General features: G+C 37.9%; 1 protein-coding gene across 2 annotated transcripts in view; it reads right to left on the reverse strand.

Annotated features, from left to right (window-relative positions):
• Positions 1-16,086, reverse strand: part of FBXL2 (F-box and leucine rich repeat protein 2) — a 56,057-nt gene that overhangs the window by 28,394 nt on the left and 11,577 nt on the right. For both annotated transcript variants that reach the window (XM_042806569.1, XM_032997436.2), the window contains exon 2: positions 11,849-11,910. In XM_042806569.1, the coding sequence (XP_042662503.1) occupies positions 11,849-11,910 (62 nt within the window). The remainder of the gene's footprint in view (positions 1-11,848; positions 11,911-16,086) is intronic.

Here is a 16,086-nt window from a genome sequence, read left to right on the forward strand (position 1 = left end):
CAGTTCCTCAACTCCTTTATAGTAAACATGTATTTGGCTAAAGCCTAACTTCCAGAAAAGGATCTATTCTTGATTGGAAAGCCTTCAGGAGATGGAAAATCATCACCTTCTCCGGTAGTTTGCTCCACTAGACAATCACCCCATTAAAATGTTTGCCTTATTTCCAAGGTGAATGTCTGACTTCCAGCTTTATACTTTTTCTACTTCTCTTCACCGAATTAAAGAGTGTTTTAGCAGTTAGTACTTTCTGCTCATTGAGTTTTAAAGCCACTTATCATGTCATCTTTAATTCTTCGTTTTAACAATCTTTAAACTTTAGTTCTTTCAAACTCATTTTCTCTGCACATTCTTCATTTTTCCAGTATGTTTCTTCATGGCATCAGAAACATGTGCAGCTTAAAAAACTTACTAGTATCAACAAAGCTCCACACAGACATAAAGTATGATTACACTACCCTCATTTTCAGAGCCATTTCAGGCCACTGTAACAGCCTTTCTTACACAGCATCACACAAGAATCTTACGGTGTCTTACCCATTTCACCTTCACATCCTCTTCTGAGAGTACACACTCCAGGCCACAACTCTTTCTGTAGCACTCCTTAGTCCTGTGTATCCACATAAAATTAATCTGTAAAATTAATCTTGTCTGAACACATCCCAATTTATCATGTTATTCTGACTTCCTCTAGAGTGCCTTGTATTCACAGTAGTTTACCACTGCGGTTCGTTTTGTATCATCTATAATTTTATCCCCAGTGACTTCTGAAGAAGTGATTTCCAAAGCATTCAATTAAAACTCTACAGGCCTACCTGTCAATTGTTGCAACAACTGTTATCCAATACTGCATCCCTTTGACATGCATTGATACACTGCACACACACAGTGCTACTTTAACACTTGACCTTTTCATTTTAAAAGTCAAATGCCTCAACAGAAACATGACATTTTGGTTGGTAAAACGAACCAATTGTTTAATCTCAAAGGAATGGTATTGTCCAATCACTTATTTTCCAGAAAACTACAGCAACTTTCAGTTATAATCCTCCCTCTCAATTTTCTATCAAACAAATCTATGATGAGTATTTCCACTGCATACAGAATGTGAGGCTGAGATTTCTGGTCATCTCTCTCTTGCCTTGTTGAAAGTGTTGTATTCAGGATTCATACTCTTCTAGTTTCATGGCATCTTCCTGATACCCAAGACTCACCGAAACTCAGCATAAGAGGGCCACAGACCTCCTAAATCGCCTTTTAAAGGCATTTTCACTGCAATTTATATAGTCCTGACAACTACAAAAAGTGATGATCTACAATCTCTACCATCTTCCCATGTATTTCCACACGTGCTTCACTATTCCTGTGTGCTATAAACAAGACTGTCCTGTGTCTTTCCAAACACAGAAATGGCTGACTCCTGATATTTTGTTTCCCTCCCCATGGAGCCACAGAAAGAAACAGCTATTTCTCAAAACCCCAGCACTGTACTGTGTATCACCTACAGAGTGAGAAATCAAACTGTGCAAGTGTCAAATTGTTTTTCTCTCGCCTTTGTAAGGTCCTTCCAAATTTGATCACATAAGGAATAAGCTTTTCTAGTATTGGCCTGGCAACTACTCATTTTAAATATTTTGATACCATACTATATGGACTGATAAAAAGTAGATAACAAAATACATAAAGTACCACACACATACACTGTGACTTCTTGGAAAATCTGGCCCAACCCCCAAAATTTGGTATGACAGAAATGCCCAAAAATTTCTAAAAAGCTTCACCAATAACATAAATTAGGGTTTGGGTTTTTTTTAAGAATTTCATTCACAAGTCAGTTATATTTCAGAACTTCTATTTTTCACATCTTTTAAATTTATGCTGGTTTTGCACACAAAGAATGGTGAGAAACTGTATCAAAATGAAAACCAAAATAATGACGAGAAATGCCTGACTGAAGACTGCACATCATCTAGATAATCTGCTCAGAAGATCCTTTCAACTTTACTACACCATCCAGTTGTTACAGAACAAGCACACAGCAAATTTGTTCTGTCTTGCCCATTTTAGACTATGAACTTCTTAAGGAAGGGAGATCATTATTGATGTGTACAACTCCTTGCATAGCAAACCCGCTCTCATGAAAGTTCTTTACGTGCCATTAGAATGTAAATGAAATATGGAAGAGTAAAGCCTACACATGAGAAAAACTATTACAGAGAGACAAAGTACAGCTTTCACAGGTTTGATTTTCCTCTTTTAGCAGGTTCTTCTCAGAATTTTCTGAAAGAATGCCCAAGCATACTCTATTAACAAGCAACAGGGGAAAATGAGCGTCAGCCACTCTCAGTTCACCACTAATAACATTTGAACACACGCAGTCACAAAGTCTCACAATCACCGTAGAAGCTGTCTTGTATTTCTCCTAAAATGCCATATTCAGTAAATACAAAGCATTATTATAATTCTTTATATGTGGCAGGTTTCTCTTCTCCCTTTGTCTCCCATTTTACTAAACACCCTACTGAGGCATGAGGCATCCCACAGGTAACTGTTGTCCAGCAGTATGTATAAACACTACAATAAAACATGTAGGCTAGAAAATACACAGATAAACATAATAATTCATAGCCATAATCTGGAAATGTATAATTGTGCATGCACAAATTTATAACTATGTGATTAAATTAGCAATGCTAGTGTTGGCATATTTCCAAACTTCACCAACTTTGCAGGTAGGAACCTGTTCCATTGGTAAATTCCAGTAATACCTTATTCAATAAAACCACATAATACTACCTGTCTTGGAAATGTAAATGCTGAGACATATTAAAAGCTTAAGGAGTCTGACTATTTTCTAATAATAATTTTTTAAAAAAAAGTATCTTTTAGCTCATTTCTGTCAGGCTTGTTTTCAATAGCCCATCACAAAAGGCTGACAAACACCAATTTCTACATGAAGCACACACTCATTGACTCATCTAATGATTGACCTTCCAAGGACAATTATTAAATCCCTTTTCACTAGGGAAGTGCTACTTTGTGAAGTAAAGCACTTAAACTAGAAACTGTGTGAGACACTCCAAAATTTTCCAGTAACTTTTACCCCTGCAATTTCCACTTGTAAACTACTCAGGCTAAGATGCCTTTCTCAGCAGATCTACATAGCAAGTCTTTCAATAACAAACATGGCACCAAAAAACATTTCTTTACAAGCCAAACCTCCTTTTCTTTTGCCAAGATGCTTATTGCTACACAACCCTTACATAAATATTAGCAATTGCAAAAGAACAGGCTGTCTACGGGATGCCTAATGTCTATTTTCATTTGAAACTGGAGTCAGCTTTTTCTACAAACAATAAGCTCTGTTGGATTCATTTTATAGGATAGCATCTAACTTTTTATGGTCTATACATTACTTGCAAAACAAGTGGATCATATTACTCTTTAAAAAATAAATTTTACTTATTTGTAAAGTATGACCATATGCAACATAACAGCAACATTTTCAGTCTAATTCTCTTAGCATCTGAAACAAAATGCCCAATGGTAAGTTCAAGAAGGGCTAAATCTGTTTAATTTACCATCAAACATAGAGAATACAGCAACTGCATTACATGGTAATTAATTTTGCAGGGTCAGTTATGTAGCTAATAGATACAACTACATTATGCAAGTCATAAACTAACTTTAGCCTGAAAATGCAATCTAGAAGATAGCACACGAATGCATCCCTGTTACATCTCCGATTTGTATTTACTCGATATTATGGATGCGTAATGTAGCTTCAAAGGTCATATTTTTGTAACCTTTTAGAAGTTAAAGACTTGAACACAAAACTTACATACAGTAAGTGTGCGAGAAAAGTTCAGCCCATGAAATAGGTTTTATCTAATGTTTCACAAAAGGTTGAAGTCTTCCCTCTTCAAGGTCATATATATGCTAGATTCAGTTTCAGCATCCTTGCTTAGCTCTGTTTCACTCAAAATAGCTGGTGACCTAACAATTTTGAGCAATTGCCTCACTGCACTGGTTATCCTGATTCATACAATACCAAGACACAAGAAACTTAAGCAGAAAAACTGTAACAACTGTTATGAGAAAAGAATCTTAATATTTAACATCATTAAGTCTTTAATAATACTGGTTAGGAATCTCACTGTGTTCAGCTTCCAAAAGGGAAGCTGAAGAAGAAAGTTTCAGAATCCTTTATTTGCAATGAGTTTTCTGTCTTTTTTCATTAAAAAAAAAAAAAAAAAAAAAAAAAAAATCATCTTTTTCCTTTCCCAAGACAATATTCATTTAAGACCAAATACTATCTTTTAAACAAAAGGATGAGGCAAGTCATGTGCTTTATCTCGAAATGAAGTGGTAACAGGCCAACAGGACTCCCAGCACTCCCAAACACCCTTCATGCACATCAACATCTCCACAACATCTGTCATGCCTTCCTAAAATTGGAATATTTGAGGAGGGGGATGATCCAGACTTCTAACTTTAAAAGCCCCATGGATTGTCCAGTTTAATCACTTCTTGTAAGTGCTGCATGAGCTACAATGTTCTGTAATTTCTAAAGCTTCCACATGTCTCCCTAGCTTCATCAGCAGGATTTTTATCAAAGTTTATGGTTTGATGTTACTTTTTGCATGGAAATGAGGAAGAACATTTTCCTCTCTGCCTCACAAAGCTCCATATAAAAAGCATGACTTCTTTCTGTCACTGATACTTCTGAACATTTGGCTTTGAGAATCTGTTAATCAAGAGCCTGAGCATAAGACTCCCATTTCAAGGTAAATAAAGCTCTAAATGGAATTAAGTCTTCATTAGTTAAAGAACAGATTCTAAAGAGAAGCTTAGTAACAAATAAAATAAAAACAAAATGAAACAAAATAAATCGTAATGTATGATTCCAAGAGTTGTATAAGTCATTGCTGTATCCTCTTTTGCTGTTACACCTGCTTCAAATACTTGTTATTTACTTTTGTTTGTTCCAGTACGACTAATCCTTTGTCACAAGCATGTTCTTACTGAGAGATAATGCCTGCACTTGAACCAAGTAATGCTGAAGCACCCCATTTATAAGGAAGTCCCGACTGTTCAAGCAGAAACATTAAAAAAAGTATTTTCTTTTCAAAATTCACAAATCTTATTCAGCACCTTGACAAAAAAATCTATTTCATTCCCAAATCTCCCCTTCTTCGTTAACACAGTGTACAAGAGCACTAGCATGCAATTTTCTGCCTGTGTTCTTACAGCCGCTCACATCTTTCAAGAAATTTCATCTGAAACATCTCTGCCCAAAACATTCAGTTTTAAGCTTACTCTTGCATTTGTTTGTGAACAAAAACAAATCACTTAAACATATTAAATAGAGGATGGCAGCTACCTACTCCAATTTCAAAAGGCCAAAGTTAATTGATCATATAATCACTTGCAAATGTTCAGCATCTCGTAGAAAGAAGCCAGAAAATGTGTACAAAGTGCCAACTGGTGAGGCAAAGAACTGAAAAATATAAACTTGCATCTGGAACTGATCTTGGTAAGAATTTCATAAGCTGACAAACAATACATGTAGCAGTGTAAAAAAAGGTCAACATGAGACCTTTTCCATATTCTGAAGGGAGTATGCTGACCCCCAAGCTATTGATTGAGTCTTTAGTCTTCTCAGTCAGTGCATAAGTTCTGTCCTGAATTTGAGACAAATTACTGGAAAGTTTTAAAGTTTGAAAACCCATTCCCACTTCAGAATAATTGAAAACAAAAGCTGATTAATCAGAAAATTGCAACTTGTTGGATTCTCAATGTATATTTCAGATTAGATACAATACCTTGAAGGCTGAAGGTACAAGAAACTAAATGACTATTCATTTTAACATCAGGTAAATCATGTTAAAATGGATGAAAATAGTATTGGTAGTGTGGTATTATTTACCCATTGCTGCTAAAGCACGGAAGAATTCTGAAAACACCCAGTAAATCTGAAAAAGTCCTAAAGAATTAGAATTCTGTTATTTCCCTGGCTAAAGATCAAAATATTTAATCACCTTCCAGAGGCTTTATCTTGTCCATGACCTGTGCCTGTGGTTCATTTTGATCACTTTTCAGTTGTTTTTTGATCACTTTTTTGGAAATAAGGACCACTGGAGATGACTATGTGACTCCACAGGAATGAGTCTGGATTTGATATCACACTGTTAGCAGTCCCATTGTTCTTGCTTACTTCCTGTAAATGTTAGTCTCCATATTTCTAGTTAACAAATGTTTCCCATATCCTTAGGTAAAGAAGTTTTCTATATTGAGTACTTAGTGTGAGATTGGAGCGTTGTAGCTGCTCTGCACTAATTCTTTGGACAGATATATTTCAGATAAATCAAACGACTGACTCAATGGAAGTTGTACAAGGCACTACTAGACTTCCCTTTACAGAAACCACAGATTTGTGTAAATGTACAGAAAGGAAATAAGTTTTACTTTCATAAGCAGCTCATACACAATCAATTTGGTTCATAATATGTATGAATGCAGTTGATGTACTTACACCGATGTCCTTGTTTCCAATACTAAATAGCTATATTGTAATTGCTTGGCAGACTACTACACAGGACTTCAGAGAGATGCAAAACAGGGTCTAAAAATCAAAATAAAAGACTGCATGTGCATTTTAAAACTGGAATGTTTTCCTGAGACTGTCAAACACTGAACAGCAGTCTTTTCTACTCAGGGTGAAATATTGCCCTATTTAATTATACAAATCCTTGAAGTAGGAAAAATTAATCATGTCTGAGATGACAGATTCCCCCCCTTTTCAAAAATACATGTATTGTTTCTCTGCTTACAAAATTCTTACCAACTAAGAACAGTTCCAGATACAAGTTTATATTTTTCAGTTCTTTGACTCACTAGTCACTACTTTGTTCGCTAAGATACAGCAGCCAAATTTTACAGCAGTTGTGGGCCGTTTAACTACCTACAGTACCTAGCTAAGAAACACCAATGGGGTTATGACAATTTCTTGTTATAACCTTTGCTGTATTTCTCTTCTATTTCCCCCCAAGTTAATCACACAGATGGTAAAGCATGACTTCAAATATACTAAATACTACATTTGACTTCACTAATTCTAAGCTTCTGGTAATTTTTATTCTCTACAATAATGAACACACTAAAGGCTGAGAAAAAAGCAGTGTGCAGTAATGAAAACAAAGAACAGAAACATGAAAACATATATAATGCTTTTTTAGCCAACTCGCAAGCTGCATATGCTTGCATACAAGAAAAGCTGCTGCTGGAACACAATTCCTGGGTTCCTCTCCTCACTTCACTCCCAATACTTGCTTATCCTCTTTTAAATCCAATTGAGCACTCAAATTTTCAGTCTGATGAGTAAGGCCTACTATTCAAGCACATGCACTCAATAAGTACGGTTTATAGCAGAACTCATAATAGCTTCTACATTTGTCGTACAATTTGTGAAGGAACTGAAAATGGTTCAAGGGGCTGAAAGGCATGAACATCTGTTTCTGAAGCTTGCCATTTTCATTCAAACTCTTACAGCACAGAACGTTAGCAGTTAAAATACAAATGAACAAAAGTTAACTGTGTTCCTACATGCCCAAAGTACTGGCTATGCCCTCCACATGCAAACATGTATTATTACTTTTTATAAAGCACAAAACTTAAAAAAATACTTTTGGAAGTTGTTGGAATCTGTTGGAAACTTAAGGTTTTTTGTTTCCAATGCTTTTCAGAGTCATACTGTAACTTCAAAACCCCTTTTCCCAGCAATTTACAAGGAAAAAAAGAAAAATATTATTATCTTCAAGGCTGTGACATCTTACTAGAAAAGTTGTTACCATTGAAATTGCAATAGTCTATCTCTGACTTGATTCCTGATTCTCCTGATAACAGATATTAGCTTTAGACACCAATGCAAACCCACAACTAATGTACTATATAATCAAATGATGCTTTTCCATAAACACATAGGCTGAGGAAAAAAAAAATAAAGCTACAATTGTCTGAAAACATTAAGTGTCATGATTTATAAAACCTCTGCAGGATTCTTAGTCAACCTTTAATTTTTCATAATATGTAAGAACAGAGGGGAAAGAGCATTCCTTGCCAACTGGCAAACTAATAGCACTGCAACAGCTAACAGGTGATCATTTTTCTTTTAGCTTGAGCAGTACTACAAATCAAAGTTTTTAGAAGCAGCCTATTTCTTTCACAGGAAGAAAAAAATACTACAATATTACAAATAGAAATAAATACCCATAAACCAGAAAGAGTTACAAATGAAACTCCTCCCCTCTCTCCACTCAAGCTATTCTACCTAACTCAAAGAATAACTGGTCCCTCCAAACCAGGGTCTTCTTCAAAACCACCACTGTCTATATTAATCAGATAACCTCTTCCTCCTCTGCCCAGGTACCTGGGTCTATGTGAGAAGGAACAAATAGTCTCTGGTTTTGTACCCTTTCAAATGAGCTTCCTACCTGAGAAACTAAGGGTTTCAGTTATTTATTTGCAAGTGTAGTAGATACTCTGTAGAAAATGTGCAAGAGACATGACACTGCCCTGAAAATCTTCCAGTCTAATTCAGGTTGTTAGATTAATAATAATAATGAGAAAGAGTAAGAACTGCAGTATAAGACACCAAGGGCCTACTTTGCTCAACTTTACAGTATACAACTACAGCAACAAAAGAATAAATTTTAGAGTGGTAGTATTTCCTCTCTACCATCAGAAAAAGGTTTCTTAATTTGAGAGAAAAAAGCCAGATTGCTTGATATAGTCGGATTACAGAAGTTTAAATATATGATGCAAGTAAGACCAATTCTTGCAATATAATAAATTATGTTTACATTTAATTTCCAGATATTTATAACAAGATATCGACCACCCTTTTTCCATGTGCCGAATTTTATGTCTTTTTTTTTTTTTTTTCTTTTAAAAGAGCTGTAGTGCTTTCCACTAGTTTTCATACTTACCTGGTATAAGAAAGCAACAAACTAAGTGCATTTCATGATACTTTCAACAGTATTTGCTTTTCAGTTCTGGCACTGTGAGCAAAATGTTTCCACTGCAACTGGTTTACTCTCCTTTTAATTAAAAGGTAGACTGCATAGTTAATATAGTAAAAATAATTAGGATATTAATTACACTCAGTGCAGCAATATTTAATCCCTCCTGTCATAACCATACGGCAAGACAATTTTAAAACATGTCATAGCAAGAGCATAAACTGGTTTAGGTGTTGAAAGACATTCAGGCCCAGTCATACAAAAGCATTTACATGCAGGAGCATAAAACAAATTCCCCACTGATAATCCGTTAGCCAGGTTTGCGCCCCTAAATTTCCCCATATACATACACTCTGAAGTGATGAGAGCAGGAATCAGGCCCACATCCCATCATAAAACTCTAACACACTCTGCCTCTGGCCTTGTGAGTGTCTCTGCAGCAGTACAATTTCAAAAGGAGGTTTACAGAGCATCTCTCCCACCCATTGCCTTCCTCTCCATTCCAAAGCCCTGATGGTCAGCACAATGTTGTGGGTGTTACAACTTTATTTCTCTCTGGCTATGGGCAGACCATCACCTGAGTCTCAGCATTCAGCATGAGATCATCATGATCTTTACTGAGAAAGCTTACTGTCCCAATTCAATTTCTCAGATCATCAACCCTTCTGGCTACAGCTGCAATGCTACTTCGGTAGATCACTGTGCAACTGCAAAGAGGACATATGTGCACTAGAATAGATGGTTGGCTGAATCAATTCTGTGCATGCTTGGCCTCAGCTATTTTGTTGTGTCATTTCAGCCCCAGGAAATCCTTCAACCATGCAAAAGGCTTCTTTAGACACCGCCACGACAGTGTAGTGCAGTGCCTAGCTGCACCACTTCCTCAGCTGGCTGAATCCAAGGTGAGCCTCTATATCCTCTGAGTTGCTCTGTAAGAAGTTATTCGACTACAAGAGCCAACAGCTAAGCCACTGGTACTGTTCAATTAGTTGCACATGGGTTTCTTCCTGCCGAGTTCTTTAAAATGTCCTGTACAATAAGATATATGATGGAATAAACATACTGCTCAATGAAGCAAACAAGCTACTCCCTATATAACATTTTAAAGAACTTACCAAATTTAGTGTTGGAATACACAGTTCAAGAAGCTGACACCTAGAAGTTAAATGCAGTAATTCTCACAGTAAACCTCCACACATTAATTTCATAGATACTAATCATGTCATTAGCATATACACAATAATTTAGCAATTTAATATCTATATAGCTTCACAGATACTTTCTTTTTATCCTACAATGAAAATTGAGGGATACTACATAATCAGTAAGTTCTTTCAAAAGAAGATGCCTTTACTATCTCAGTGCACGATACTTTTCACTGTCTAAACCACATCAACAAATTCTGTTGAATTACATAAATGGAATACTTAGTACCCATAACAATGAAAATGACAGTCATTGCCACAGATATTTGGAGGGTTCTACTGCTAAAAAATAAGTGCCTGTGGATTATGATTCTTTGCTAAGGAGGCAGCATATTAAACTGACTTTCATCTTGCGGTTCATGTGTGGCATTGAGTGCAACAAAGCAAAGCTACTAGAATTTCTGTTCAGGGCATCTTTCAGCGACGGGTCTCTTTTAATCACATTTTCTAAACAGTTCTAAGAGTCTAATATACGACACTGCATATGGAATGAGTATTTCTCAACAAAAATGAAAATCCTTTTAAAATTCAATTCCTTTAATGACAGACTGCTTCTTTAATACCACCAAGAGAGCACTGTGATACTACAGACACAAAAAGAAGTCATAATGTTTTAAGAGCACTTTCTTCAGAAACAAGATGCAAAACACCATTATTTGAGACATTCTCTCACTTCAAATCAAGCAGGAAACAATGACATGCATATAAGCTAACCCAAACAACTCTTAGTGTATTAAGAAGAAATCACCAACTCAATTTTAATAACACCATCATTAAAAACTGTAGTTGCACCATTAAAAGCAAATACCTTTTCCCCCCCCCACCCTCAAAAAGTGAGCTGCAACAAAACCTGTATGAAGGTACAAAAGACATTGCTGAGTTGGTTCAGTTCCAGCTCTGAAGTGGTCACACCCAGTCGAGCAGAATCTCCCCATTTGGCAGTTTACACTGCTTCAAATCAACTTTGAACAAGAGGAGAGAGTATGAAGACATCCATCAGTGTCTCAACCATGGGATGAACTTACTGATCTTGGTGTTGTAGCTAGCTCCTGCAAAGGTGATCTACTTGCACACCAGCAAGCTGATGAAATCTATGATTAGGCAAAGGACTGTGCTAAGAAACATCCTCCTGTTGGTTCTACCTTATGTAACACAGACTGGCAGTAATGCTAACAGGCAGCACTTTTTTGCTGCAGTGCCTTTCTGAAAGCTTTGAAGTTGAATTTGTATTTTATTTTGTTATAACAAAATTCATGAAATAAAGAGTACGAACTACGTTAGAGAAACATTATAGTCTCTTCAGACAGATAAAACGCTGCAGTGTGGAAGAGCTGACTACTCTGCACACCAAAGCTCTTTGGACCTTTTATTTCACTTCTTTTCCTGATATGCAAGGAAAACATCACTATTAAATGACACCTTCAATGATATAGTAAAATTTGAACATATTAAAACAAATCAAGACTAACAAAAACACAAGTTCAAGTATTCAAAAAATTAAATCAGATATGTTGTTAATTATTTCAAGACAGATTTAAGAAAGAATGAGTAGTACCTGATAGCCTGTAAGACACATAAGCAATATACAACCAGGTTTTCACTCCTTAACACATTATGTAGAATTACCTTAACAGAAGTTCTTTGGGTAGTTTTTTGTTAATAAGGGCTTCATCATTATTTGAGAAAACCTAGAAATAGAAAGAAAAAATAACATTTAAAAAGACTAACTAGGAAAACAACTTTAGAAAGTCTTTTCATCTTCTATTTAGGTGCTTAGTTCTTTTAAATTACTGTTAATGTCAAGACTTCAGCAAGTTAGTTGGTAATACTTTAGAATTATCTCAATATACACAACAGGGCCACACCCACACATACACCTGCTCTTCCCTAGTGCTAAGATTTAACTGCACAGAAATTGTGGAGCAACTTAGGAATTATTCAACAAGCAATCAGAAGCCACACTTACACCAGGTAAAGAAGTATTTTAGGCAATAGTGAAACTTCCAGCAATAGCAAGATACATACAAACATGCACTAGTTGCACAGTTCTAAAACTGTCCCGTTCCAGAAAGCAAATTGGACATTTTCCAGTTATTGAGGTCCCTTTCTCCCTTGTCTACGGTGTAAATACTTTGACCTAGGTATGTGAATATGGATAAAACATAATAATCTAAAGATCTAAGGAATTCACTGTTACAGATCTGAGTGCAACTATAAGCACTAGAAGCACCTCAAGAAATGCTACAAGAAAAACTGAAAACACCTCACACCCAAAACTTATTACTAACATACCTCCTAAGAAGAAAGTGGAGAGACTGAAAGAAAATGCCCAAGGGAAAAAGCAGGCAATACTAAGATTATATAGGAAAACATTTCTGCAAAAGGAGAGAAGGATCAGTCAACAGTGAAATAGAAAAACTAAACAAAAAAAGATATTGACCAGACTTACAACTTATTGTAAATATTTAGGTTTGAGAAATGTTGCTAGAGGAACACAGCAATAAACAAAACAGAAGGTAAATCAGAATTTAAGGAACCACAGCATAGACTGGAGGAAGTCCAAGTCGTAAGCAGCCACTTCCCCTGTAAAGAGAAGACCTTTATGGAGACCATTTGCTGTCCACATTACCAGAAACAGAAGCTAGAAAGAGAGTGCTAAAAGGTAAAAATGAAAACCACACAAAGCACAAACATGAAAAACAACTGGAAGAAATCTTTCCCCTGTCCTTCACTAAGAATATGCTGTTCCTGACTCCAGCAGCCCTTGTTCATCCTACCATCAACACATATCACATACTTGGTATCTATTTACTTTGCTTCTTGTTTTTTTTTTTTGTTTTTTTGTTTTTTTTTTTGGTTTTTTTTTTTTTAAAAAAAGCTAAACAAGAAGTGGTTCTGAATAAACATACATGAAGCAAAAAATGAAAAAAGCAGCTGAATATAAGCTTATATCTCTCTTCATAAAAAAAAGGAAGACAGCAGAAAGAATATATCTGGGAATTCTGAAAATATCTCCCTAAAAAATAATGTAAGATTAAAAAAACTGAATGTCCTTCTGGCTGCCATCAAGAACCATTTTTCTCTTCTAGTACATCCTAGGCTGATCTCAGGTCTAACGATATACTACTGTTTCTCAATTTTGACACAACAGCAAAAGCCACTTTCTGCACCAACCACCTCTGTGCACAGTTACCCACAATAAAATTGTCAACTTTCAACAGGACCAACAGGCTTAATCAAGCTTCCTTTTCCTGCAACAGAAGCAGCACAATTATTCATGGACTGATGACTGTAGACATTCAAAGCATAAAACACCTATGCACGGGTGTTTCAATAGGACAACTCTAGTTCCTTCAAAAGAGACACATTCTTGGCTTCAAAGTAGTTCCATATGGCTGACCACAGGATCAGATTTGTTCTAGTTCTGCTTTACATCCAATACCCACTGCTGTTAGTATTTTCAGCCTTTATGCTGACATATACTATGTACATCAACACTGGTTTTAAAATGGTTTGGGTTGGAAGGGACCTTAAAGATCATCTAGTTCCAACCCCCCTGCCCCGGGCAGGGCCCCCTTCCCCCAGCCCAGGGGGCTCCCAGCCCCGTCCAACCTGGCCTTGAACCCTTCCAGGGAGGGGGCAGCCACAGCTGCTCTGGGCACCCTGGGCCAGCGCCTCACCCCCCTCACAGGGAACAATTTCTTCCTTGCATCTCATCTAAATCTACCATCTTTCAGTTTAAAATGTCACCTCTTGTCCTATCCCCACCCCCCCCCTGACCCAGAGTCCCTCCCCACCTCTCCTGTCCCCCCTTTAAGCCCTGGGAGCCGCTCGAAGGTCTCCCCGGAGCCTTCTCTTCTCCAGGCTGAACCCCCCCAACTCTCTCAGCCCGGCCCCCCAGGGGAGCTGCTCCAGCCCCCCCAGCATCTCCGTGGCCTCCTCTGGCCCCGCTCGAGCAGCTCCGTGTCCTTCTGCTGTTGGGGGCCCCCGAGCTGGCCCCAGCACTGCAGGGGGGTCTCCCCAGAGCGGAGCAGAGGGGGAGAATCCCCTCCCTGGCCCTGCTGCCCCCCCTGCTCTGGCTGCAGCCCAGGGCACGGGTGGGTTCTGGGCTGTGAGTGCACGTTGCAGGCTCACAGGCATTTTCCACCCACCAATACCCCCAAGTCCTTCTTCTCGGGGCTGCTCTCAGCCCACCCCTCGCCCAGCCTGGATTTGTGCTTGGGATTGCCCCAACCCATGGGCAGGACCTTGCACTTGGCCTTGCTCAACTCCACGAGGTTCACACAGCCCCACCTCTCCAGCCTGCCCAGGTCCCTCTGGATGCTACCCCTGCCCTCCAGTGTGTCCCCCCACCACACAGCTCGGTGCCCTCGATCCCACTGTCCACGTCACCAACAACGATGTTAAACAGCGCCGGTCCCAACACCGACCCCTGAGGAACGCTGCCCGTCACTGCTCTCCACCCGGACACTGAGCTGCTGGCGGCAATTCTGTGAGTGCAGTTACCCAGCCAATTGCTCATCCCCTGACTGGGCCACCCATCAAACCCCTGTCTCTCCAATTTAGAGACAAGGATGTCGTGCAGGACAGTGTCAAAAGCTTTGCACAAATCCAGGTAGGTGACAACAGTTGCTCTTCCCTTCTCCCCCAGCGCTGTAACCCCATTGTAGAGGGCCAAGAAATTTGTCAGGCATGCTTTGCCCTTAGTGAAGCCATGGTGGCTGTCACCAATCACCTCCTTATTTTCCATGTGCCCCAGCATAGTTTCCAGGGGGATCTGCTCCATGATCTTGCTGGGCACAGAGATAAGACTGACTGGCCTTTAGTTCCGCAGGTATTCTTTATTTCCTTTTTTAAAAATGAGGGTTATGTTGACCCTTTTCCAGTCAGCAGTTTTAGAACTGGCTGACTGCTTCTGAGTTTGACAATTGACAGATTTATGAATTATCTGCACATATGCCATTTTAATATTACGTGCTACTCACTGTTTGCAGTTTATAGACTGAAAGCAAAAGTGTGTATTTGGGTAATTTTTTTAGAAGAACAGTGAAAACATGGGTCTAATTCTGTTTACTGCAGCACTCATTGAGAAAAAGGAGATACTTATGCCATCCTCATAGAACTTAAAATCACTAGGAAGCAAAGTGGGAAAATATTCTTGTACATTACAGGTTAAAAAAAATAAATTGCAAAGAAGGAAGTTACCTTCATGAAAACACACAAAGTCTGTGGTAAAACAGACAAGTGAATTTAGGTCTCATTAATTCTGGTCCAGGAACTGAACATTCAGTATCACAGACCACTAAAAAATCCTCTTTCAACTTAACTATTCTACAATTGCAGATAATTCCTCAAAAGTTACATCATCTAGCGTACACTTCCCATTTATATGCATAAGTATATATTTTTAAACAAAGCTACTTTGCAGACTGATACTAGTTTACATGTGTAACATCGCTTTGCCAGTATGAAAGCTGTTATTATCTGCTTTTTCTTCCCAGATGTATGGTAACATGGATATGTGCTCTCTGTATGGAGGTGACACAGCATTTAAATTAGCAAGGGTTTAATACAAACAGCTGCAATGCATGAGACTTTTAAATATTTCCAACTACTCCACAACTCCTGCATTAAAAAGCCAAATTACTACAAATCATAGCACAGATTTTCAGGAATAGTATTTTTCTACTGAGGCTAAACTGAAAATCTAAACCTACAAGCAAAGTGGCAACTCTTATGGGAAAAAAGCTTATACTCTGTATATGTTTATGTGAGACACCTTTAGACTTTTAAGTTAAAGTCAGACTGACAAACTATTTTGAATACGTGACAGCAGATATGAGCAATGTGGTTGCATTTAGGAA

Source organism: Tyto alba, unplaced genomic scaffold, assembly GCF_018691265.1.
Source record: "Tyto alba isolate M040663 unplaced genomic scaffold, T.alba_DEE_v4.0 Super-Scaffold_46, whole genome shotgun sequence".
Lineage (NCBI taxonomy): Eukaryota > Metazoa > Chordata > Aves > Strigiformes > Tytonidae > Tyto > Tyto alba.